The sequence below is a fragment of the Fundulus heteroclitus genome, chromosome 9 (genome assembly GCF_011125445.2).
Source record: "Fundulus heteroclitus isolate FHET01 chromosome 9, MU-UCD_Fhet_4.1, whole genome shotgun sequence".
NCBI classification, from domain to species: Eukaryota; Metazoa; Chordata; class Actinopteri; order Cyprinodontiformes; family Fundulidae; genus Fundulus; species Fundulus heteroclitus.
In genome coordinates, this window is record NC_046369.1 from 1,075,714 (window position 1) to 1,102,544 (window position 26,831).

The 26,831-nt window shown below is 43.7% G+C and overlaps 1 protein-coding gene across 1 annotated transcript in view; it reads left to right on the forward strand.

Moving 5' to 3' along the window:
* LOC105922868 (NLR family CARD domain-containing protein 3-like) overlaps positions 1-19,196 on the forward strand; it is a 68,250-nt gene extending 49,054 nt beyond the window's left edge. The window contains exons 8-10 of the mRNA XM_036141641.1: positions 2,360-2,533; positions 17,889-17,935; positions 18,086-19,196. Of these exons, the coding sequence (XP_035997534.1) occupies positions 2,360-2,533; positions 17,889-17,935; positions 18,086-18,618 (754 nt within the window). The 3' untranslated portion in view covers positions 18,619-19,196. The remainder of the gene's footprint in view (positions 1-2,359; positions 2,534-17,888; positions 17,936-18,085) is intronic.
* The last annotated feature ends 7,635 nt before the right edge of the window (positions 19,197-26,831 follow it).

The following is a 26,831-nucleotide window of genomic DNA, read 5'->3' on the forward strand; positions in this document are numbered from 1 at the left end:
GATCATAAAAAATCTCGCTTATCTGCAGTCAGCCCGATGTCTGAATCCCCGTCCAGCCCGTTTGTCCCTGTTCTTCTCCAGGTTCAATTTAACCATAACCTACCGTCCTGGCTCCAGAAACATCAAGCCCGATGCATTGTCTCGACAGTTTGCACCCCAGGAAGAGGAGAAGGAACCAGCACCCATACTACCCCCCACTTGCACCGTGGGAGCCGTACGTTGGGAGCTAGCTAGAGGACCAGATTAACCAAGCTCAGAGACTTGATTCTGACCCTGGCACCGGCCCCGCGGTTCTTATTTGTGTCCCCAGAACTTTTCGACCTGATGTTCTCCGTTGGAGTCACGCCTCCAAGTTTACCGCCCCTCCAGGAATTTTTAGAACCCAGTCTCAGGTTTCTCGTCGCTTTTGGTGGCCATCTTGGACTAAGGATGTACGCGAATATGTCTTAGCCTGTCCCGTTTGTGCTCAGAATAAGCCTTCCTATAAGCCACCCTCTGGTTTACTAAACCCCCTCCCAGTTCCTAAACGTCCTTGGTCACATATCGCTCTAGACTTTGTCACGGGTCTCCCACCGTCCTAGGGCATGTCCACCATCCTCACGGTGGTGGATAGATATTCTAAGGCCTGCCATCTGATTCCTCTCCGCAAGTTACCCAACACCCTACAGACTGCAAAACTACTCATCCGTCATGTTTTCAGACTTCATGGAATACTCACAGACATCCTCTCTGACCGGGGTCCCCAGTTCGTCTCTCAGGTCTGGCGGCACTTTTGTTATGCTCTCGGTGCCCGCTACACCCTCACGTCTGGATATCACCCACAAACCAACGGTCAAACAGAGAGGATGAACCAACAGTTTGGTTATCCTCCAGGGATATCCTGTCTAACACATCGGCCTGGAAACTTGCACCTCGATTTACTGGACCATATGAGATTCAATCTATCATCAGCCCCACCTCCGTGCGTCTACGCCTGCCTCTTCACTCCCGAGTTCACCCCACGTTCCATGTGTCACAAATTAAGCCTGTTTTGGAGAGCGAGCTTCGCCCTCCCTCCAAACCCCCTCCACCCTCCCAGGACAGTCAGGGTCCCGCGTCCGCAGGATCGTGGACGCCTGTCGACGGGGTAAAGGACACAAGTACCTAGTCAATTGGGAGGGTCGCGGTCCTGCGGAGCGGTCATGGGTCTCTGGCTCGGTGGTGGCCAACCAGGACCTGCTCAGTGAGTTTTGGGCTTCACGCCGGTCCACGTCATCGTCTGGGTCGCCAGGAGGCAACCGTTGAAGGTGGCCCACACCTGCAGCTCGTTTGGAGCAGTATTCACTGCCGTCTTAAGGATGACTCAGACAGATGGAAGACGCCAGAGCCTTACCCAGTCGTGGTTCGACGTGGCCTCTGACCAGATCTTGGAAACCTGAACTTGTGAGTTTTTCTCATCTCTGAAATTTGACTAATTTTTGGATCTCCTGCTTTTTCTTAGTTTTTGTTTGGACTACTCTCCCGCCTTGACGTCTCGCTCATCGAACCAGTTCCTAAGAATCGCTAAAGCTCAGATGTTGCTGTGGCGTTCCCCCTCTTACTCACTTGGTGATACCAAGCCGGGCCTGAGTTTCCCTTTCCTGGATTCTGCTGGTTCCTCCACACTCTGGCTGCTCCAACTGTCATTCCTGCCTGCCGTGGCTCGCTTCGGATCCCTCACCGACTTAACATCAGTCCGCCCTCCAGCTGCTAACCACCAGCTATCCATCGTGAGCATTCGGTCTCAGAGTTCCCTCGTCACTACTTCCCCGGTTAGGTTTGCCCAACTAAATGGTAAGCGGCTAGGCTTCTGGAGATTTTTCTCTGGTTCGATCTCTCTTAACAATTCTCCTTTCTTCCCACCGTTTCTCCAGCACTGATGTTCAGACCTCGACAGATCTCATCATCAGAATCGATATCTGTAGTCTGAATCTTAATAAACATTTTAAACTCTCATTGTCTTCCGTATTGTGTCTGCATGTGGGAAAACATATAAAAATCATGACACAATTCTTGACTCCATCAATGAACTTAAAGTTATCTAAACACCAGAACAGAGGTTCTACTGGGACCACCAATTTATCTTTGTTATTTTAGGGCTAGTTTGAAGTTTGCTTAAAGCTAGAACCTTCTGCAGAGTTTGTGTCAGTTTGCAGAATTTCCATCCCAGTGAAGCTCTTGTCAGGATTCATCTGTATAAATATGTCAGATGTTACTTTTTATTACTACAGAAAAAAATACGGTTTGATTTATATTTTATATTCCTTAAACCCAACTGAGAACCAGTTTCTTGAGCACTACTTTCTATTTTAACATCATGTGTTGAATTGTGTGTCTGCAGCTTGTCAGGCTGTCTGGTGTCAGAGGACGGCTGTGCTTCTCTGGCCTCTGCTCTGAGCTCCAACTCCTCCCACCTGAAAGAGTTGGACCTGAGCTACAATCATCCAGGAGACTCAGGAGTGAATCTGCTGTCGGCTGGACTGAAGGATCCACGCTGGAGACTTGAAGCTCTCAGGTATGGAGGAAAAAAGGTATAGAGGTACTTTATGACAAAGTTTGATCAGACTGATTTATGACCCCAGATCATAAATCAAAGCCTCCTTGATTTAACTAAGATACAAGATGATGATACAAATCCTGGCAGGCTCAGCATGACGGTGTGTTCCCCCGTTAATAGTGGAAAGCTGTGGGCTAACTTTGTGCAAGATTGGGGCATAAAGACTTAAAAATACAAAGATGACTAATCATAATCTTAAGGATATGTAAATAAAAATATCTGCTATAGATGAGTGATGTTGTGAAGGTAGGACTGTTTGGCAGGTTCCAGTCTCACCACCAGGGGGCGTTTTTGGGTCATGTTGGAATAGATGTAGAAATTGTGTTTCTGGAAGCAGTGATGATCTATAAGCTGAGTTTTGAAAACAGTCTATATTGTATATCTTGACAGTCTGCATCCTTAAGACTGCTGAGTTTTATTTATTGTCCACTCAGAATAATTTGTTAAGTAGGTTTATTGATCTGGATCTTTTCTGTCAGCTCATTTTAGCTAACAGCAGATATGGCTAACTAAGATAATTTTTTCCCTTCAGTTAGTGATTCTGATCATGTTTAGTTGCTTTGTTTACTTGAGCTTCACATTATCAGTGATTGAAGCACAAGACTGGAAGAAGATAAAACAGTTTTCATATTTTCCTAGTTTGGGCTCCAAAAAAAGGCCAGTCAGGTTTATTAGACAGCATGTGGCTGTAATGATTTGTGTATACTACTAATATGAGATGTTGTGATTACATCGGATTATAATTTGTGTTTTTATTCATTTATTATTGTTTGTAGAAGCACACACATTTAAATGCACACACATTTAACCAGAGCCTACTCTGCGATCACTACCATGGTGAGCCAGACAATAATTTTAGAAATCATTATTTCAAGTGGAGTAGAGGATCCAGATTCTGGCAGTGTACAAATGAACTAAGAAACCTGATGTTAGAAGAGAAACTGCAGAGGAAATGATGGTGATGGTAAGAGGAGTTCCAGCCTTTCAGTGACAGGAGGGAAGAAACAGAAGGAGGATATTCAACATTTAGAAAAGATCATCTAAGATGAAGAGAAATACGTAGAGGAACTGATGTAGAATATGTAGTAACAGAGAGAATAATAAATTAGGTTAAATTAACTATAGTTAACTATTATAATCTCTGTGAAACATAAGATCTGAACCAGTTAATGCAGATTAGGTCTACATAATCAATAATATGTGCTGACCTTAATGCACATAGATTATTATGGGAGGAAACAGAACAGATTGAAATGGGGAAATAGTAAAAGAACATTTAGAGGGTAATAATTTAACCTGCTGAATGATGGAAGATGGACCAGAACAAATGTTCATCCAGGAAATGGATCAGTCCTTGATTTAACACTAGTGTACAGGAATATTTCAGCTGGTTGTGAAATAGAATTAATTAGACGACTCGTCTGCAGGTAGAGATCATTACCCAGTTTTCTGTACTATTCTCCTCACTAAGAACAGCTCAAAGGAGAATTAAAGGGATGATGGTCTTTAATTGCGCTGAAAGGTACTCTGAACATAATTGTGAAAGCTCACCAGTTAGATTCACATGATGAATCACAGACGATGGAAAAGACTTTAAACTTCATTTCATTGAGTTTTCATTTCATAAACAGCAAAAATAGAAAAAGAACAACAACCAGATCATCAAACCGTCTTGGGTCAGAGCTGTGCTGTCACAAATTCTCAGAGGCGAGGCGTCTTAGCACAGCGACCCAGGCGAGACAAACCAGAGGCAGGCGTCACAACAGCGACCCCAGGGAGACGAATCCAGTGTTCTGCCAGCTCCTGCTCCAAGGTCTGTGTGTGACTGAGTTCGTCCTTTGACCGGTTCGTTCTGTCATGATTTGTCTTGGATGAACCCAGAACACAGCACACACACACAGAGCTGGTTTCCAGAGTTTATTGTAGCAGCAAGAAGTGGATGATGGAAGCCAGAGACATTTATCAGACGGAGGTTGCAGGGGTACAGGAACTGGCAGACGGGAACAGACAGAAACGGGACCAGGAGACGAACAGGAACGAGACAGGCATGGTGTACAGAGGACTGGAGATGAACCGGTAACCATGGACAAACTGAGGTGAGTTTATATGGTGGAGTGAGCAGGTGGAATGAGTCCATGGTGATTGCAGCCTGACAGGTGTTCCTAATAAGGACTGCACTGGAGACGGAGCGAGAAATGTTCAGTATGCAGCGTTCAGGCTGCATCATGACACTATGTGGGTTCTGCAGGTTATTTGGGTCCATCTTTGCTGTAATTTCTGGAGTTCTGAAGAGCCTCATCATTATTCTCCACTTAAACTCCCTCCATGTGTCTGAATTTGTAGTGTCATGCCCAGCTCAAAGGCTATGACAAAAACGGGAGGCAGACGAGCAGATCTATCTCAAAAACGTTTATTTAGAAAGAACCCATGAGTAGTGACCACAGCATGTTCGATGAATGAGTGAAAAAGTGCTGCTGCTTGCTCCCCCCAGATCCCATCTAAGGGCAAAACCAAGCAGGCCGTACCTGGCTGAAAACCAGCCTTTTAACAGCAAACTGGTGTGTTCAATTAGGCAGCCCAGCCGTCCAACTACTTCCTGAAAGAAAAAGTAAGAAAGAAAAGGGCAGAGACACCTAGTGGACTGGCGGGGTCGTCACAGTAGTTAGATGAGCTTCAACACAGATTGTCTCCCAGTCTTCTTCAGACCAAACTGGGCCTGGTTCTTCCTCCTATCTCTGCTGAATTGCAGCAGAGTTCTGCTGCTTCATGGACACAAAAATACTGTAGAAGATCCAAGATATTTTTTGCTGCTCTTCCTACCTGGACATCAATCAGAGCTTCTCAATGGGAGCTGGAGCTCTGAATTTACTCCTCATGTGACATCAGGGAGGATCTGAGCTGAGAGGATCTAAAATGATCAGTGTTGGGAGTTTATGCTCAGTTTTAAGTCGTTTAGATGTTTTGAACTGGCCGTTAGAAAATAGTTGATTGTAATGAAGTTTATATTTTGCCCGATTTTTAAAACTAATGTCCAGGTTATTTGGAGCAAAGGACTTCATGTATCCAGTAGATAACAGGGGAAAGATAAAGGTTGATGTTCCAGCCATTTTCTGAAGTGTTCTGCTTGTCCCTTCTGTTGTCTCCTTAAACTTATAGTCTAGAACCGGCAGGATGTGCAGGGGTACGGTACCTGAGCTCTGCTCAATATGAAGCCGGCGCGTATCTACATCATTCATGATCCAAGTCATCATGGATTTTATTCATGCAGCAACAATTCAACTCTTTATGAAAACTAATCAGACATAAAACAATGGAGGTTTTTACCACCCAGACCTTCAGAACAATTTTAGCTCAATAATTCAGTTGTTTCTATGAAATATGAAAAGATTGGATCTGAAAGGATGAAATTCTTCACTTCTAACTGATGTTCTAGCAGATCTCTAGAAAATGGAGCTGCAGCTCTCAGATATTTAAGTCATCATGTCTTCTGTCAATGAATCCACTGATTAAAGCAGTAATCTCATAGACATGTGCCACTCCAGAGGTTCCCAACGTTTGTTTTTGGAACCTCCTACTTGGACCTCCAATCAAGGCTCCGCCCCCTTTAGAGAAGATCTTTCCATAGATAAAGCATTAGTTGTTCTTCTCATGAGGAGCTAAAGTCTGACAGGAATGTAGAGCTGAACAGGAGAATAACTTGAAGCTTTCTTCTTGGCCTGTCTGCTTGCAGCAGCGTGACAATCCAACATTTTAGTCTGAGTTCATCTGGAAATATTTCTCTAACCCTGAATCAGTTTGAAAGCAGGCAAGCTTCTTATCAGAGCTGAGATCTTCTATGCCCTCCATGCTAGAAACGTAGAAGTCTACCAGCTCCTGATCTGTAATATCCAAGATTTAAGAAGGTGCTGCGTAGTTAGTCTTTTCTTTTCCTACTTTTTCTTTATAGTGTTTTTTGGAGTGTTTTTATATTAGTGTTTTTATATTAGTGAATACCGTAACTGGTATTCCGAACTTGTGCACATCTGGTATTACAAACTTATTAGTACCCAAAAGAAGCCAACTTTTGGGACTTTAGTGCTGAGGTTTCTGCTACTTTTTGATGCTGCAAGGGGAGACCCCTTTGACCGCGACTCCAGACGTCCCATTGTCTACACGCGGAACCAGCTCCTCAGACTACGGGACTTTACGCGCCACTGCCCTGCTCCCCACCACACTGAGAAATCAGACATCCCTGCAGACATACAGAGGAGACAGAGAGGCAGCAGGGGGGTGGGAAAAAACAGAGAGAGGAAGAGTTATTTACCATCGGTTGTCATGGGAAACATTAGATCTCCCCGCAACAAGACCGAGGAGCTTGCAGAGGAGGTACAGGGACGCTAGTATCATATGCTTCAGGGAGACGTGGTAAGATGGATCTGTCCCGGACTCGGTGGTTTCCCTGGACGGCTTTAAAATCATTCGTGTGGGCAGGACTTTGACGGAGAGTGGAAAAAAATAGAGAAGGGGGGCTGACGGTGTTTGTGAGTGCAATGCAGCTCATGTTCACGTGAAGGAGCAGATATGCTACTTGAATGTGGAGCTACTCACAGTGAGTTTGAGACCTTATTATCTGCCGCGAGAGTTTGGTCACGTGATCGTACTGTGTGTTTTACATCCCTCCCTCCGTGGATGACACTGCTGCGTGTGAGCGGATCTATGGCGCGGTTACCAAACTGCAGACACAGTATCTCCGTGCTCTCCTGCTGATCACAGGAGATTTCAATCGAGCCTCCATTCATTCCACCCTCCCTAAGCTCACCCAGTACGTCACATGTGCAACAAGGGACAGTAAAACTCTGGACCTTTTTTTACACAAATGTTAAGGACACCTACACCTACGCCCCCCAATCGGAAGTTCAGATCACAACCTTGTCTACCTGCTACCCCATTCCATTCCATTGGTGAGGAGAACAATAGCGCAGAAGAGGTCAGTGAAGGTTTGGTCAGATGAAGCCAGTAAGAGACTGAGGGATTGTTTCAGAACCACAGACATGAGCATGTTCCAAAGCTCTCATGGTGATGACATCAATAGCCTGACTGAATGTATAACTGGCTACATGACCTTCTGTGTGGAAGGCATTATGCCTATACGGCGGCTACAGTGCTTTCCAAACAACCCCCCCTGGGTTACCCCTGAGCTAAAAGTCCTCCTGAACCAGAAAAAGAAGGCTTTCTACTCAGGGGACAGAGAGGAGCAGCATAGAGCTCAGTGGGAGCTCCAATGGAGAATCAGGGCGGCCAAGAAGAAGTATGGGAGGAAGATGGAGGAGCAGCTGCCGCAGAACAACATCAGAGATGTGTGGAGAGGTCTGAAGAACATCTCCGACTTTGGGCAGAGGATCAGCAGGACTGCAGATGGTGACACCAAGTTTGCAGATGAGTTAAACAGGTTCTTCACCCGGTTTGACTCCCTTCACACTGGCCCCCTCCCTACCCCCTCACAGTCACACCAATGCAGGTGAGAGGGCAGCTGATTAAGCTGAAACCGAGGAAAGCCTCAGGACAGGACCGTAACCCCCAGGGCTCCTGAGGACCTGTGCTTATGAGCTCTGTCAGGTCCTCAGCTACATCTACAACCTGAGCCTCAGCCTGAGGGTGGTTCCCACCCTGTGGACGACCTCCTGTGTGGTACCAGTTCTCAAAACACCACACGCCAGGGAACCGGCCCACTTCAGACCAGTCACTCTGACCTCCCACCTGATGAAGACCATGGAGCGCCTAATCCTAGCTCACCTACGCACCGTGGTGAGCCCCACCCTGGACCCGCTGCTGTTTTCCTACCGGCCCACCATCGGAGTAGAGGATGCCATCATCTACCTGCTGCAGCGGGTGCTCACCCAGCTGGAGACCAGAAGGAGCGCTGTGAGAGTCATGTTCTTTGACTTCTCCAGCGCTTTCAACACCATCAGACCGGTGCTGCTGAGGGGGAAGCTGGAGGACAAACTGTGGTGGACAAACATCTGGCTGACTGGACCATGGACTACCTCACTGATTGCCTTCAGCACGTGCGGCTGCACGGCTGTCAGTCAGAGGTGGCTGTCTGCAGCACCGGGGCCCCCCAGAGCATCGATTTGTCTCCGTTTCTTTTCACCCTTTACACCTCGGACTTCACCTACAACACGGATAGCTGCCATCTTCAGAAGTTCTCCGATGACTCAGCCATTGTGTGCTGTGTGTCTGAGGGGAACGAGCTGGAGTACCTGTCGGTCATAATGAACTTTGTGGACTGGTGTGTCTAAACACACCACTAAACCATCTGTGTCTAAACACCAGTAAGACCAAGGAGATGGCGATCGACTTCAGGATAGACGCCCACCTCACTACCCCTTTGAACATCCAGGGACAGGACATAGAAACTGTGGAGAGTTTCAAATACCCGGGTTTTCATGTCAATAATAAACTGGACTGGACTCATAACACCGACCAGGCCAGCTGACAGCTTTGCTAGGGCCCGGAACAACGCAGTCTTTTTGGGCCCCGCCTCTACACCTGCCGCCACACACACACACACACACACACACATACACACACACACAGACACACACACACACACCAAAAACAAGTCAACTTAACTGTATACTTCATGCCCTGGAAATCTCTTCATAGTGGATAATAGTGTGCGTAATAAATAAAGTAAGTGAAGGGACTTTAGAACTCGGGTTATGTGCTGTACTTTCTTGGTCTTAGTGAGGACGCGGGCAACAGCGTTCTGGATCAGCTGCAGCTGTCTGATCCACTTTTTAGGCAGACCTGTGAAAACAGCATTGCAGTGATCAGTTCTACTAAAGATAAACGCATAGATTAATTTTTCCAGATCCTTCTGAGACATTAGTCCTTTAATCCTGGAAATGTTCCTCAGCTGATAGAAAGCCGACCTTGTAATTGAGGCCCCCCAGCACACCAGAGGCCCTGCACAGGGCCTCTGGTGTGCTGGGGGGCCTCGTGGCCTGTTGATCCGGTAGGCATCGACATTAACATTTCAGGGCAGATGCTCTTCCCCTTCTTTGGGTCGGCACTCTGCTAGTAGAGGGGGGGGCAGGGAGGGGGAGTAGGAACTAACCCAGCCTGGATGTCTATTGTTGTATGTATGGAGAGTTGTTTGAATGTTAGTGTTGGGGAGGGATTACATCTACGGGTGGGGGTGGGGGCGGGGGGGGGGGGGGGGGGGGGTTGGGGTTGGATGTGGACGTTTTGGTGGGCTTGTGTCCATCTCCCGGTGCGGGTTTCGTCTGGGGGGTGGGGGGGTTTTGGATGGCTCGTGTGGGCTGGCTAGCCAGGGTCCCCCCTCTTATTTATTTATTTTTTATTTTATTTATTTTGTTTTATTATTTTTTTTGGGGGGGGGGGCAGTAGGCTTGGTGGGTGGGCTGGGGGGGGTGGAGGTGTTGGTCCTGGTGGGTGGTTGGCTCTCGGGCCCTGCCGCCTCTCCCTTGCACCCGGGCTATGGTGGTACCGCTGGTGGGGCCCCCTTCTCCGGGTGGCCTTTGGGGGAGCGGGGGTGCCTATTGGAGTCAGTAGGGGAGCTGGCTCCCTGGGACTGCTGTTGGCTCCCCAGTCCTTTTCTCCCCATCCCCAGACTCCTCCCTCTGCCTGCTCCATCACGCTGCCAAACACGTAAGACCTTGGGGAGGGGGGCGTTACTGGAGGTTGCCACTTTCTGATGACCTCCCTCACCCCAATTTTATTATGCATTTTAGACACTTTCACTCCAAACATTTTCACAACGCACATTCATGTAGGCCATAGTATGGGGGGATGCGGGTGAAGATATCTGGGGGGGGGGGGGGGTTATGCTGTGTGAGCCTCGCCTCGGATGGCTCTCTTCACCCCCTCTCGCATTTAGACATTGAGGGTTCTGGGCAGTTGCTTGGAGGGGGTGCGCTGGCACCAGCTACCATCCGGAGGGGTTGTGCTGTGCCGGGCACCCCCTTCGGCGCTCTCAGTTTTAAACACATTTGAGAACAACATGCAACAACACAACATCTGAGCGGGCGTAGGGAGGATCGGGGTCTTTTCCACACCCCCGTTCTCCAACTGCGGCACAGAGTCTTGGGCCTAGAGGAGGAGCGGGCCACCGGGCCCAGTTTGGTCTAAAGAAGACTGGGAGACAATCTGCGTTGAAGCTCATCTGACTACTGTGACTACTGTGTGGTGAGTGAGGCACTAGGGTGGGATGGTGTGAATTAGTTGTTTATTTATTTTTTGTTTGTTTTTTGCCAAGTTTGGGTCCGGTCCGCTCCCCCTCCCAAGAACATCTCAAGTCTGAGCTAGGTGCGGAGCCCATCCCCCCACGTCCTGCCCCCCCTCCGCTGGCTGGCGCCTTGGCACATTGGCAGCCCTCGGGTTTGGGACGGGTTCCCGGGTGGGTGCCGGTCCATTCCTGGTGACTGCTTCGCGGGGCCTGGCCCCCCGAGCTCGACCGGGCCTTCGCCGCGGGGGCAGGGCACCCCACGGGCTCGCCACCGCAGCTCCTGAGGGCTTTGGCATTACGGTGGCTGGGGGATTTCCTGAGGGTCGTCTCTCCTCTTCCCTTGGGGGGGGGGGTTGCAGATTTCCTGTGTTGGCCCCTCTTGGGCGCCCTGCTTTGGGGGCCCCTTTGGGAGTCCAGGGTTCTGGGTCCCCTGGCGCCTGCCTCGGTGCTCGGGGAAGGCGGGCCTTTGGTTCTTCAATCAATCAATCACTTTATTTATTTTGGTAAATTGTCCACATTAAACACAAGTAAAAAAGAAAAATAAACAATAGACAAACTCACAGTTTACCAAAAAAGGAATAGGCCGAAGCAAAGCTTATTCTTGCCTACCCTATTTTTTTACCTTACAACCTACCAGGATTTCTTCAAATTCAAATTCAAGTACATAGTACATATATAGATCTACATAACAGCGTAAGATTTTATCATTTTACATTTTAAAGCTCTTTTAAAGTTCACCAAGAAAGGACATAACTTAAATTCATCATTCAATTCATTCCACAGTTTCACACCAATAACTGAAACACATCTAGACTTTACCTGACTTTTCTCTTTTGCACATTCAAATATAAACAAACCTCGCAAATTATATTTATTTTCTCTTAACTTAAATAATAATCTCAATACCAGAAGGAAGACTTTTATTCAATGCTTTATACATTATTTCCAGAATTTTTGTATAGACAATATCTTTAAATTTTAATATTTTACTTTGAACAAAGAGTTTTTTTTGCAACTTAACTAATATATCAATAGTTGTTTTACTTGCATTTCCCCAGATTTCTGAGCAATAAGATAAATAAGGCATAACCAAAGAGGAATATATAACATGCAAGCCTTTAACATTTATTAAGTCTTTTATTTTAAACAGTATTCCAATAGTTTTTGCAACTTTATTTCTAATATATCCTATGTGAGGCTTCCAACTAAGTTTATTATCTATGATAATCCCTAAAAATTTTGTCTCATAAACTCTTTCGATTTCTACTTCTTCACAACCACTATTGAGCAATTTCCTTCTGGATAAATTTCACATACACAAGTGCACCCTCACAAACACCCACAGGTGCTGAGTTTCAAGTTCTATATGTTCACATATATACAGAAAGCCCATAATTTATTTATTTATCTATTAATTTATTTATTTTTCACTTTCTTTTCTCAGGTATCACTTTACACATGTCAGCTTAAATAATGATAAATAATAATACGTATGATTTGGCAATGGTATTAAGGTGTTACTCTATTGTATCTGTTACATTATGTCTGTTGGTTGTGCTGTTCTTTTTACATATCTCTTTTCAGGTGATGAAGCAGACGGAAGACGTTTTATCATTCTTTCCCTTTTATCTCTTCTTTCTTTCACCTCTTCTCTTTCTTTTTTTCTCTTTTTGTTCTTCCTTTACTCTCCTACTTTCCCATTGTAGTGTCCACATAATTTGAAATTCTCCCCGCAGGAATCACAATAAAACTACGCATAAATCAAGCGGAGCACTATGGCGAAAGCTGATTGCTCCACTTGTGGAAGTAAAATCTGTCGAGCTCTATTTGGCATTAAGACATCAATTCTTATTGCCACAATGCTAGACAGGACACTAGGGAAAAAAGACAATGTAATTTTGAAAAAAATGGTCAGTTATTTAACTTGTTTAGCTTGTTTTTATCGCTTATATAACTTGTTTCACTTATATTATGGGAAGACCTGGTCAGTTATATAAACCTGCTCAGTTCACTTATATCATGGGACTTGTTTTTGAGTTCACATAAACTGAGAGCAACATATATGCTCGTGCTCTGAGTTTTGCCTGTTATTTTGTTTGTCACATAAAACTATGATCAACATGTGTTATTTTGTTATAACTTGTTTTAACTTGTTGTGGGAACTTATGACAATGTGTTGTGGGAAAGACTGATTTCGTGTGAAACTGGAATTGTATTGTGCTTCACACACTGAAATGATATGAGTTTGTGATGTTATTTTATTTCTCACATCGATTGCGCTCATGTTGTTTCGTTTCACACACTGCTGAGATGCTGGGAACGGTCTCTGTTTTAGAAAAATGTTTTGGGAAATGGATCGGCTGTGGGGAGAGAAAATGGCCATTCTTTCTCCACACCTGGCCCTTTGTTTGTAAGTATATAAAGGGGAGACTGCCCTCAGTCCGGTGAAGTCTGCCATGGGTTTGTGGACGCCCGGCCGCGTTTATGTAGCTCTCACCGGACTGACTGACTTCCCAGTTCTGTGCCATGGTAAGAGACCTATTGAACATCACGCCTGTTTGAAACTTGTCGGCTTTTGTGCTTGCAACTTTGCGTGTGCAAAGCGCTCGCTGTATGTGTTGCCATATTCTGTGGGGAATAATGAAGGGCATAGTTATTCTAGCAGAAATATTGTTTGTTAATGCTTGCTACTTTGCTATATTCTGTGGGGAATAATGAAGGACATAGTTATTCTAGTAGAAATAGTGTTTGTTAATGCTTGCTACTTTGCTATATTCTGTGGGGAATAATGAAGGACATAGTTATTCTAGCAGAAATAGTGTTTAAGAAGTGCTTGCTGTTTTGTGTTGCTGTATTCTGTGGGGAATAATAAATATGGGTACTATTATCCTAACAGAAACAGTGTTTGTGTTTTTATTTGTGTGTTGCCGATCTCTTCCGAACCTGAATAAAGATTTCATAAAAGAAATGCTAATGCTAATTTGGTTAATACTGCTGCTGCTTAGAGTTGCTGTAGTTGAAGTTGTGTGACTTGTGTTGTTGCTACTGATCCAGCAGTGATTGTATGGGACTGTCTGGGGTTCTGATTGATTGTTTGTTTCTGTAACTGTTTGCTATGTTTGTTTTTTTAACAGACCACACTCATATGCTCCATGAGCCCCAACATGTAACGTGTGTTTCAAATGTAATTCTGTCACTCAGCCTGTTATGGACCATGTTCCGTGTTTGGACTTACATTAAATTTACCGTTGTTGATCTCCAGTCTCCGGATTCTCTAATCGAATTCTCCCATTGATGGAGCCACTTTAACCAGATTCCCTATTCTAATGTAGGATAGTTTGCTACAGGCCTTGTTCCAGAGGCTCCTTGGACACTTTTACAACCCATAGACCAATTCATTCTTATTGTTTTGATCCGGGTTTTTCGCACATGCGCGCCGGACTGGTAGGCAAAAGGCGAACACAATGGCGGATGCAAACAAAGAAAATGACGTATTTTTGATCTTTAGATGACGTATCACAAGATCGTTCTAAGAGTAAGTTGATTGTATCAGATTGCCAGATCCACACAGCACAAGCCTGAAGGGATGGAGCGAGTCTGTGAAATGCTGGCCAAATGTTCCGTATGTGAACATATAAAGCTACCTTATCAACACACCAGGCTAGTACACACGAGAGAGCATGAAAGCCATGAAATCACTTGATGGCTATAATTATACATATCGGGACATGTTCAGACATGTTTGTGTAACATACGAAAGCGGAGTCGGACACAGACAGCGCCTCAGCAAAGAGGAAGACCCGCCACCGGTATGTTTAAAAAAAACATTGTTCACAAAGGATTATTTTGGTATTTTTGTCTTATTAATCCTTTTCACAGACTCATGCCAGAGGGTTTGCATACATTGTACATGTACGTATATTATTAGGAAATTAACGTTTACATCTTGACTTAAGTGTATATCCTAATTTTTACTTAGATAATTATTTAAGTAGAACAATGACTAGTGCAAAATTAAGTTGTATTTACCGGAGATGACTGCAAATTCTTTCATGGTATGACGGCTCCCACAGTCGATTGGGATTGTCTGTCTGCATCCTTTTCATTGAAAGTATCCATTTCTTTCGTCTTTCTTCGTTCTTCGGTAAACGAAAGAAACGTACATCCGACGACTTGGGATGCCTCTGTGTGCAACCGGGAGCACAACAAGTCACAGGCATTGTTTAGATTCCAAACTAACTAAAAGTATGCTCTAATTCACCCGTTTTGTCACGATGGTAGGCGAAAACAGTATTGTTTCTGCCTACTACCGTGACCCGGATGTAGCGCGGATGTAGCTCGTCGTGATGTCACGCGTGAACTGGTCTATTACTCCAGCTGCTAGATTCAGGAAGCTGCATCTTCTTCTTGGTTTCATTGTAAATGTGAGCAGCGCTACCTGGTGGTGCTGATTGGTAGAGGAAGAGCTGAAAGGTTGGAGGCAGGGTCCGAAATTAACACTCGCCAGTCGCCAAATGCGAGTAAATTTCCCGTTTGGCGAGTGAATTTCAGTGGGCTAGCTGCCACATGGCGAGTAAATGTTTGTACCAAATAAAAAAAAAATAACATAAAAATAACAAAACCCATCTGGGCTGTGGATGATCCGTTCACAGCTGTCTATCCAGAGCTCAGTCTAGACCTGCCATCTACGGAGCTGGTTCAGCTCCTTTCACATTCAGAACCAGTCATGGCTGCACGCTGTATCAGAAAACAGATCTGCTAACCAGATGCAGTCTAAAACGCCAATTAGCCTGTTTATAAGTTTCGTTCTTATTTATTCAGCATTTTTTTTAACTACGTGCGCTGCGGTTTTGCGCTTCGCCGCTCCTGTTGCTGATAAAAGCACCCTCCAAGTGCTTTTATCAGCGGCCAGCCTTCAAAACGTGAATCACTGCGTTTAATGTCCTTCCACTCGTACCAAAATGTCCCAGTTAAAATCAATAGGAGAGTCAGTAACTGTATTTCATTCTCTTTGGTTTTTAACGACACAGAACCAGTGGTGCTTTGGTGGGCGTGGTGCCTTGCGCTTGAATTCAGGTGCGCAAAATTACGTTACATGTAATTTAGGTGCGCACAGGGTCATTTTAAGGAACTTGTAACATCGCGGGCTGCAGCTCAGACCAATTATTTCTTATCTCCTCTCTAAAGGAGCCCTTTAGAGTCTTAATTTATGCATCCCCACTGTTTATTCCTCGCGCGCAGCGCACCAGGGTAAAATCCAGCAGCTGGATCATGCGTAAAGACGCAGCGTGAACCCTGCGTGCTTTAAGTGTTGCAGATGAGGGAAAATGTTGGGATGTATAGGCTTAATGAAACTCCGCCTCATTCACCTACATGGATAGACTAATGATAATCTGAAATGTTTTTTTATTGTTTGGATTTGAATTCATAATTAATATTGTGTCTTTTATAATCAACTACAATATTTTTTTTTATCAAAGTCAGGAAACAGATTTCTCTTCCAGGGTCCAGTAAGCCACACCGCCAACCACGCCCCTGAAAAGTAACATAATATCACTCTTGATTTTTATAAAAATTGAGGTCTGGTTAGGATTCATATTTTGGCCGGTAAATAATATACCTGGCCGGTTGATTTTTACATATACCGGCCAACTTGGCCGGTGAATAAGGAAGTTAATTTCGGACACTGGTTGGAGGTGTTTGTCAGAGGTCTGTGATAATGGAAGCCTCTCCCTGGTTTGTGAGTCTGAGCTCAGAGATCAGATCTTTGATTCTTGTTGAACACTTTGTTGAATGTCATGAGGCTTCTCCTTTTTAATGTTTGTATTTCTGGATCTTCCAATGTGGCTACAGTAGATTTCCACAGGGCTGTTTAGTGTTTCTTTCCTCCATCTGTGTGTGGGAGTGTGGACGTAACAGGGATCCAGATTTGGTGTCAGAGTTTAGATTGATTGTATTTTAATGCTGATTATTAAATCAGGTGGAGCTTCCAGAAATGTTGACTTACTTTCTGTCATGGTTTAAGTTTTGTCTGGTTTCTTTCTCGTTATTTTGCAGTTCACACAGCTCTCCACACCTGTCTGGACACTAATTAGTCTTTATTCCCGCCACCTGTCAAGCTCCCTTTATAAACTCACCTCAGTTGTGTTCTCGTCGCCGGTCCATAGTGTTCACTCCCGCTCAGTCTCTGCCAGAATCCTTTGTCAGCTCAGTTTTTTGTTACAGTGAGCCAGAAGACATCCTTCGACTTTGTTTTTTGTTCCAGTCACCCTATAGACTTTCCTTCAGCTTTGTTTTTGTTCCAGTCACAGCCTAGATCCAGCTCAGCTCTGTTCCCACTCAAGTTCTCTACTCCTGTTCACGACTCCCGGGTTCCGTTCTGCTCTCAAGTTCCAACTCCTGTTCTCAACTCCTGGTGAGCTGTTCCGGTCTCAAGTCCTCGGCTCAGATGTTCTGGTCTCAAATCCTCGGCTCTGATGTTCTGGTCTCAAGTCCTCAGCTCAGATGCTCCGTCCTGGTCTCTAGTCTTCGGCTCCAGAGTTTCGCCTCCCGGTCAGTCTCTCCACACGCCTCCTGCCGGCCAGCTTCTGCACCCTACACCTCCGTTTGTTGAAAGACTCTGGGTTCCATCATCATCCATCTTCCACACTATTCAATAAACTCACTCCTAAGAACTATCTCTGTGTGTGCGTGCTGTGTCCGGGTTCGTCCTAGAAGAAAATCATGACAGTTTCCTGATGTCCTTTTAGGCTTCAGGCTGTTTCTTCAGGTAGTTACTGAGGGATTTCCTTTCTCCTCTATGTTGGAGCTTATCCTATGTTTGGAGAAATGAGTTGTACTACAGCGCCACCAACTGTCCTCACTACATCCACTGCAGGTTGTAATGTTTCCATCATCATCATAACCCAGGTGTCTGTCTGCTCTCAGCTCTTTATTCTTTCTCTGGATTTTTACAACAAGTGGACGTGTCCAAATGTTGGACTGGTCCTTTCTCAGTGTAGGACAATGTGTGTCTGAGAGACATGTAATGTCCATGTTTGCTGTTGAAAGAGACTGATGGTCTGACCCCCCTCCTCCTTTCAGGGTGGAGCCTGCTGGAGTCCGATGGTTGACACCAGGTCTGAGGAAGTGTAAGTGTCTTTTTCATTCGATTCATGACAAAAAAACGCAGCTCATATTAAACCATCTTCAAACTGTCCATCACTCATTCAGGAGTCATCATCAAAGTGTTAATAAATGATCAATAACTGCAGCTGGATTGTCTTTGTTCTCTCCATCAGATTCCTGTCAACTCACAATCGACACAAACACAGTGAGCAGAGAACTCAAACTGTCTGAAGACTACAAGAAGGTGACATTTGTGGAGGAGCTGCAGTCATATCCTGATCATCCAGACAGATTTGATTCCTTTCCTCAGTTGCTGTGTCGAACTGGTCTAACTGGTCGCTGTTACTGGGAGGTCGAGTGGAGAGGAATAGTTTATTTATCAGTGAGTTACAGAAGAATCAGGAGGAGAGGAACCAGTGGAAACTGTTGGTTTGGAGGGAATGATCAGTCCTGGAGTCTGAGATGCTCTGATCATCGTGGTTACTCTGTCTGTCACAATAACAGAGAAACACGTATCTCCTCCTCCTCCGTCTCCTACAGAGTAGCAGTGTATGTGGACTGTCCTGCTGGTATTCTGTCCTTCTACAGAGTCTCCTCTGACTCACTGATCCACCTCCACACCTTCAACACCACATTCACTGAACCTCTGCATCCTGGCTTTGGTGTCTGGAAGTCCAGTTCTGATTCCTCAGTGTTTCTGTGTTGAGTTGAGTCTAAAGAGTCTCCTCCTCTCAGAGAAAGCCTCTCCCTGTTGAACAGATCAGTTCAGCAGTTCAATCTGTTCATGTCTGCCTATTTCACTCAGAAACACATTTTCACATTCATAGATTCAATCTGTTTCTTTGTGAAAGAATCAGATTCTAAATGATTCCTTGAAACTTCTTCCTCTTCCAGTCCTTTAAAGATGGAAGCTGGGATTATTCCAGGATCCACATGTTGTTTTTCTGCCTGTTTCCAGTCAAAGCTTCACTTCTGAATATCAGCATGTTGACTGTCTCTCTTGGTTTTTTACCTTCATTCATGAGTCAAATTTCATTGAAATGTTAGGCAGTTTTTCTCAATCTCTGGACATTATCTGTTTCTCTTGGCTACTATTTTTCCAAACACTTTAGATCCAAATGTTAAATCTTCCCTTTGTATATTTGCAGCAGTTCTACTTCATCTGTTTTAATGAGCGATAAACTGATTTTCTTCTTCTGTATTTGATTCATTTGCTGCTCATTCTCTTCTGTGCGTCTGATCAATTTTCAATATTTCAATAAAACAAATGTTTTGTTTATCAACACTGACTTTCAAAAAGTCCTAATTTACAGTAAAACATTTCCATCTTCTTCCTGACATGTTTTAAATGACAGATTCTTGTTGTTTAGTTGAATAAATCCGCAGCAGAAACACAAAGCAATGATGAAATGATATTTCTGTATGGGGCCAATATTGTTGCAATATTATTTGCAAATGTATGTGGAGAGTTGTGTGTCTGTATCTCAATTTCTGTGTGCAGTGGGGTTTGAAAATGTGTAAATAAATCTTTAAATGTGTGTGGAGATTTGTGTGCCTGTACAACAATCTTCAAATGTGTAAAACTACTTGTGTGTGTAATCCGGTTTGCAAATGTGTAAAAAATCCACAAATCTGTATTCAGATCTGCAAATGTGTACTATGTCAGGGGTGAATCCAGGATTTTTCAAAGGGGGGTGCGCACGTAAGGGTCATGTCAAGACAATGTGAGGCTAAATGACCAAAGAATGGCATCTTTACTCTTCCACACTACCCTAATTATTCATCTAAGGTTTTTTTTAAATTGACAATCAGTTTAATGGATGAAAATAAGTGGAATTAGCAAGATTACATTATTGTAATTGAAAAAGGATTTTTAAGCCAAAACCTATTGGTTTTTACAGCATGCACAAGGTTAAGAAGTAGTTTGAAGAAAAAAATTATCCTTATCAACAATTAATCAAACAAAGATTTTCTTTATTTCCAGAAATGATATTTATACAGAAAATGAGATGAAAAGACCCAAGGACTTAAGAACAGTTTTGTATGATCCAAGTGATAAAGGAGTTTTGAATATATTTTAACAAGATAAACTATGTTGAGAGAAACTACAACTTTAAAGTAAGTTAAACCAATGAACATGTATGGTGAAGTTAAGCCATAAGCCTATAATAGAACAGTAAGACTTGACAAAGAATATTGTTCTCTTCTACAACACCTTCAACTTTATGATGACGATGATAATGGGTTTAGAAATGTCAACCTTCTGGGATGCTTCTGGGCAAATATGTCTATGATTTTGTTGATGTCTAAATGAATGACCTTGTGGACATACATAAGTAGCAAAGCTACAAACCTTTCCTGTCCCATTGTTGACCTAAGCAAAGTTTTTACTGCTTTAAGGCCTAAGTTAGCACGTTCCACAGAAGCACTGGTAACAGGTATAACTGACAGAAGGTGAAGAATCATAGAAATGTTTGGGTAGCACTTCATATTTGTTATCCTTAGAATTTCAGGGAAGGATCTTCCGGTGACGTCATGCTGCAGACAGTAGCATAAAACAAGGCTCAGCTGGCTAATTGCTAATTTCCTAACAAAACTACTTAAAACTCTGCACATTTATACAAACTCAATATGGCAAGTTCTTCGAGAGGCAAAGGCTCAAAACAGGATCTCACGGGAGACAAAAACAAAAACTTGAGGCAACTAACTTTAAGGCAGACCTCGAGTGGCGCAGCAAGTGAAAGCCCTAGCAACCACGAGTCTAAAATACTAGCTGAATTAGAGAAACTAAGAGAAGAAAATAGGGACGGACACAAGAAGACCAGGCAGTCGCTGACAAACTTGAATCCTCCATACAAGAACTCAAAGGAGAAATGACCAAACTTGAAAAGAGAACCACAGAGGTAGAAAAACATATTAGCACTTCAGAGGACACCAGGATGCAATAGTTTTAAGCCTAGTAATTTTTCATAAAGGAGACCATTCTTAGTTTTAATAATAAAACACATGTGGCACCAACAGGTTTAGACCAGACAATACACCAGTGGCGGCTGGCCAGTAGGGGGCGCTCGGGTGCCGCCCCCTTTAAATCGTTTAGATAATAAATGATTTCTGAACTGCAAAGTACTTAGAAATGTATTTATTCATACTGTGTGTCCAATAGACATGTTAGAATTTATTAAAATAGTAAATACATAATTCTATTTAATTGCTCACATTGTGCACACTTCCTCCTTTCCTATGTGCAGGGCGCCGGTCTAATGGGAGTGAATGTAGGCGCAGCAACTTGGGCAAGCACGTGATCTGAGGCTGACTTTTAATTGGTTATCTAGGGTTTTGCATAGGGGCGCACTGCTCTGCGTCCCGGACACACCTATTCTGTTGCGTCATTACTGGTAGAGTGTCAGTACTGGCTAATTTTTTTAAAAACATTGTGTGATTGGACAATCCCCGATTCGACTCAGCTCAGCTGCAGTTCGTTAGGTTGATTCACGGTTATGCTTGCAAAGTTGAGTAGTTTCAAAATGAGAGAAAATTCTGTTTTGTCTTTACAAAAAAATGCTTTTACAAAGCGTTCACTTGAAGAAAAAAAACAGGATAAAGGAGCTTGGACCGGATCGTCTTAATTTACAAATTCAGCAGCAGGCAAGTGATCTCTCCACTCCATGGTTGGAAAAGCAGTGTAGCTAGTAGTCAGCCAGTGAAGAAGCGTCAGACACTCAGTGTAGAAGACCATGAAAGGATTGCTGCAGAGGTGAGTTGTTGTGGAAAATCACTGTTACACTGGTTTATTGTAATGTTATTTAATATATTAGGAAGATGTGCTTTGTAGTTAGAAATACCTTTAGTTGTGTCTATGCTGTGTAGGTATGTTGATGTAATGTTTGTCAGCAAGATATTTTATTATTTAAGTTGTACTGAAGTTTATGGGTAATGGGGAATAAAACATTTGGTTACTGAATTTTGTATAATCTTGTCCCACAAAAATGCTGTAACACATTTCATAACACAGCCTTAAAAAATGGCAGCAAATGTTATTAAAATCAGGAAAACAATCTAGAAGAAGTCTTTTCAGAAACTGTCACGCTCTTGAAGATCCTCATCACCACACCCATGACCACAGCTGAAAGCTGAAAGGTGCTTTTCAACTCTGAAAAGAATCAAGACTTTTCTGAGAAACTCAATGACTCAGGACAGGCTGAATGCATTGGCCATGTTGTCAATGGAGAAAAGACTAGTCACAGAGATGACTGACTTTAACAATTAAGAATATAATTGAGAAATTTGCTGGGCAGAAGGAAAGGAGGGCAAAATTCATGTTCAAATAGTGCTATTTTTTTAAGATTTGCTTTGTTTGTTTTTCATTTGTTTGTTTGTGTGCGCCCCCCTCAGTTTTTTTAGCACCAGCCGCCACTGCAATACACACTACACAATAACTATTGTATGCGTGTCAATGTCCACTATTTTTTTAACTTTACACTCTTTTCATTCTTTTTCAAAAACCGTGTAACAAAAATAAAATTTTCATAACTTTCCCGTTACTTGAGAAAGTTTCCCTAAAATTGTCAGGATGCAGCTTATTGGCTGCATGCTGAGCCTCTCTCCCTCTCTCTTGTTCCTGCGCAGCCTGATCGGTTTCACCTGGCAGGCTGCAATTAACCCACAACTGCTTCCACCTGTTTCCACCGCTTTATAAGACTCACCTCTTTCTGTTCCCGTCGCCGGTCCATAGCGTTCACTCCCGCTCAGTTCTCTGCCAGTATTCTTGTCAGCTCTGTTTTGTTACCGTCAGCCTGAAGACTCCTTTCTACCTGGTTTTTGTTACAGTCAGCCCATAGTCTTTCCATCAGTTTGTTTTCCCCAGATCACGGCTCAGACGTTCAGCTCTCCGGTGCTCGGCTCTGACGTTCAGCTCTCCGGTGCTCGGCTCTGATGTTCAGCTCTCCACTGCACGGTTCAGACGTTCTGCTCTCCAGTGCTCTGCTCAGATGCTCTGCTCTCCAGCTCTCGGCTCAGATGTTCTGCTCTCCAGTGTTCGGCTCCAGAGTTCCTCCCGGTCAGTCTCTCCACACTCCTCCTGCCGGCCAGCTTCTACACCCTACACCTCCGTCTGTTGAAAGACTCTGGTCTCATCAACCATCTTCCACACCATTCAATAAAACTCACTCATAAGAACTGACTCTGTGTGTGCGTGCTGTGTCCGGGTTCATCCTAGAAAAATATCATAACAAAAATTGTATTACTTTACAACTTTACACAACTTGTGAGAACCCCATGTTTTATCATTATCAACATTTTCTAGCGATCATCATACCTTTTTTCTGTGGGGAGAATATTTTTTATTTTTTTTTATTAAAGATTTGAACAAATGTACAATATCACATGTACAAATATAAAGAAATGAGGTCTTACAATCTTAAGGCACACATATTAGAAGATAACAATAAATCAGAAATGACAAAAGCAAGCAGAAAAGACAAATAACAAACAAACAAATAAAATAAAATAAAGAAACAACAATGAGGCATTAGTTCTCAAAAAAATTGGGATCAATATAGGCGTTTTAAGGTTCTGAAGTGGTTTTCCAGTGTAGGGAGAATATAAGATTAAGGTTGATCCATACTCCAATCTGGAAGGTAGCGGTAATGCACCTAAAAGTTGGTTGCCAACCACTATTAAAAAAAAAAGAGAAGAAGAAGAATCCAAGATGGCGACGACCGGTGCGGCAGAGACTGATGAATTAATCTTAATTCTATGAAGGATGTTTAAAATTTCGGTCTCTAAAAAATACTTTTGGTCTCCAAAAGAGGGTTTGCGCGCCCCCCGCGCCCCCACCTGGATCCGCGCCTGTATGTACTATGTACAATGGGTGAGTGTTAGCCTAGTGGTTAGAGCAGTGCGCTTGCACTCTGAGAAGGTTGCAAGTACCTGGTTTGATCCCCATTGCCTGCACTCTGGGTCCCTGAGCAAGACACCTTGCTCCCCAGGTGCCGCACAGTGGCAGTCCACTGCTCCCCTGAGGGGATGGGTTAAGATGCAGAAGTGAATTTCTCCATTGTGAGATCAATAAAGTTCAATTATTAATATTATTATGATCTGTAAATGTGTAGATCAATCTCTAAGCACACACACAGACGCGTATGTCTGAAGTACCTTCTCTTCAAGACCTAGAAATACAGACAGATCATTGGTTACAAGTCAAGCAGTTTCTCGGTTGGCTCTCTTTACACAGGTGATTTTTGCTACACCTCTGCCGTGTGAGATTTTCATTTGCGTAAAAAGGATTTGTATGTGTAAGATCTGGATTTGCTGCCCTGAGCGCAGGCTCACAGGCTGCCTCTTCTGGCTGTGGAAGGTCACATGACTTTCATGAATCATACCAAAGCGTTTTGCTGCCAGACGGATGACAAAGTAATTTGTTATAACAAGATAACACCCTGGGACTGCTGTAGGCTCCCCAGTCCTTTTCTCCCCATCCCCGGACTCCTCCTCTGCCTGCTCCATCACGCTGCCACACATGTAGGACCTCGGGGAGGGGGTTGTTACTGGAGGTTGCCACTTTCTGATGACGTCCCTCACCCCAATTTTATTATGCATTTTAGACACTTTCACTCCAAACTCCAAACTTTCACTGTCAGAGTCTGAATGTTGGGATAACACTGCACCAACGCCTGTATCTGACGCATCTATTTCGAGGGTGAATTGTTTAGTTGGATTGGGGTGAACCAGAATGGGAGCCTGTGAAAACCTGGCCTTAAGCTCATTAAAGGCGGCCTCAGCCTCAGGACTCCAGACAAACGGAACTTTAGTGGATGTTAACGTGTGCAGAGGGGAAGCTATCTGACTGTAGTTCTTGATGAAGCGCCGGTAGAAATTGGCAAACCCCAAAAACTTCTGGAGTTTGCGGAATGTATTAACTTTGATCCGTTTTTAATACACATTTATGAAGGTTTAACATGCTTTTAATATACTTATATATGATTCAAGGCCGTGTCTGTTTCTCAGAGGAATAGAATGTGAATAGATTAAGGTAAAATGTGCCTTTTACGAGCAAAAGTATCAGGAGGGAGTTTCAAGGCCAGTTCCTAGGCAGTGGGAAAGAACAACAACTCCAGTTCACATGCAACAGGAGAAAACAACAAGATAGTTATTAGGGAGTAAGATAGCGATAAGGTGTGTGCGTCATTCATTGTGTGACTTTGTATAATCTATTTTCTAAAATTAATAAAACAAGCCTAAACGGGGAGGAGAGAGGGAGTTGTTGCCTGCAGTCGGCAGGTGTATCTTCTCTCCCCTTTGCAAAGGTGAAATGGAATTCTGCGTCCTGGCTGAGTTATTATTTTAAGTCCTGCACAACGAATTAACAAACCCGGGGAAGGAAGACGGCTTAAACATTTGGGGGCACGGTTCGGGATTCGGGGTGACAGTTGGAATTGGTCACTGGCTGGCCACAATAAAAAAAGGTAAGCAGAACCTGTTTTATTGAATCTGCATTTTCGGTTTAGAAACATAGTCTAAATTATGTGTCCCAAGTCTTAGTAGAACCAAGTCTGCTAAATTAATTCCTCGGAGTGCCTTGGATCAGTATTGTATAAGTGTGGTTCAGAGATGTATTGAGAATTTTGAAAAAAAAAAAAAAAAAGATTGAGAACGAGATCAGGCTAATAGTTCTGAAATAACAAAACTAAGAATAGAGTAAGTCCTGTGAGTTCAAGAAATCTAATTCTTGAGCGTGGCGGCTGACTGCGAGTTCTCGACAGGGAATCGTATTTTGCTGGGTTGGAGGCCCGAGGACCTGAGAATACCTCAAATACTACATAAAAGATTGAGAACAAGATCAGGCAAATACATAATGGTGTGAATGCGGAGATTTAACGGAGAGTGACTCTGTGAAAACTCCAATTACAGACGCATAAAGTTCTGACATAAAATGACATAAGAAGAGAGTAGAAATTCATAAGTTGTGTGGATAACACAACAAGAAATCAGTCCTGTGAGTTTAAGAAATCTTTTTATAAGAAACTGACCTTACCGTAGAAACAGGAAGACCGGTATGAGCCGTGAGCTGGACACACAACCAGCTAGACCAGACAGGGAATGAAGATAAAATGAATGAGCTGTGAGCTGAACACACAATCAGTAAGAACAGACTCATTTATCAAGAAATGGTGAGAAGTGTGACTGGGGAAGACGCTGAGCACGAGCGATTCCCATGGCTGCAGGGTTTTTATGAGACATAACATTAAACAGTAGGACCCTGATAAAATTAAACATTTAGCTACATAGGTAAAATAATATAATGCAGGTTTAAGGGGTGATTTAACAAACAAAAAATAGCTAAAATTCCAGGAAGCTATTATTAATAAATCAGGAGATTTAAAGGGGAATCCCAGAGAAACAATTTGAGGGTTTTTTGGAAATACGGCGGTTAGACAAAGAGGTTACGTTAAAAACAAGGGGTCGCAGAAGACTCTTTGCGGGCAAGCTGTCTGTCTGATATGTTGTTTTTATCATATCTTTTCCAACGTAATGTGTCGTTTAATGGGATCATTGCATGAAAGGAGAGACTGTTTGAGTCAGCAGCGCTTGGGAGCATGTGTGTGCGCAAATGGGTCTTTGTGTGTAAGTCTGTGTGTGTAGATTTGTGCGTATGACAGGGCTGAGAATAGTGCTGGAGCATAAAGATTTACGGTGGAAAGTCACCATGCGGAGTGAGGTTACTCTCGAGAAACAAGTAAAAAGTGTTCATCACGGAAGGAGCATTTGATCAGGATATTAGTGAAAATCAATAGGATTGTGCAGCATGGAAATCAGTGGGAGGACAGATAGATGTATTTATGGCTTCTGTTGCACAGGAGACCGTTCTGAGTGCAGACGGTGGTTGGTCGGGGCAGTTGCATTAAGAACCAGAAGGGTCTC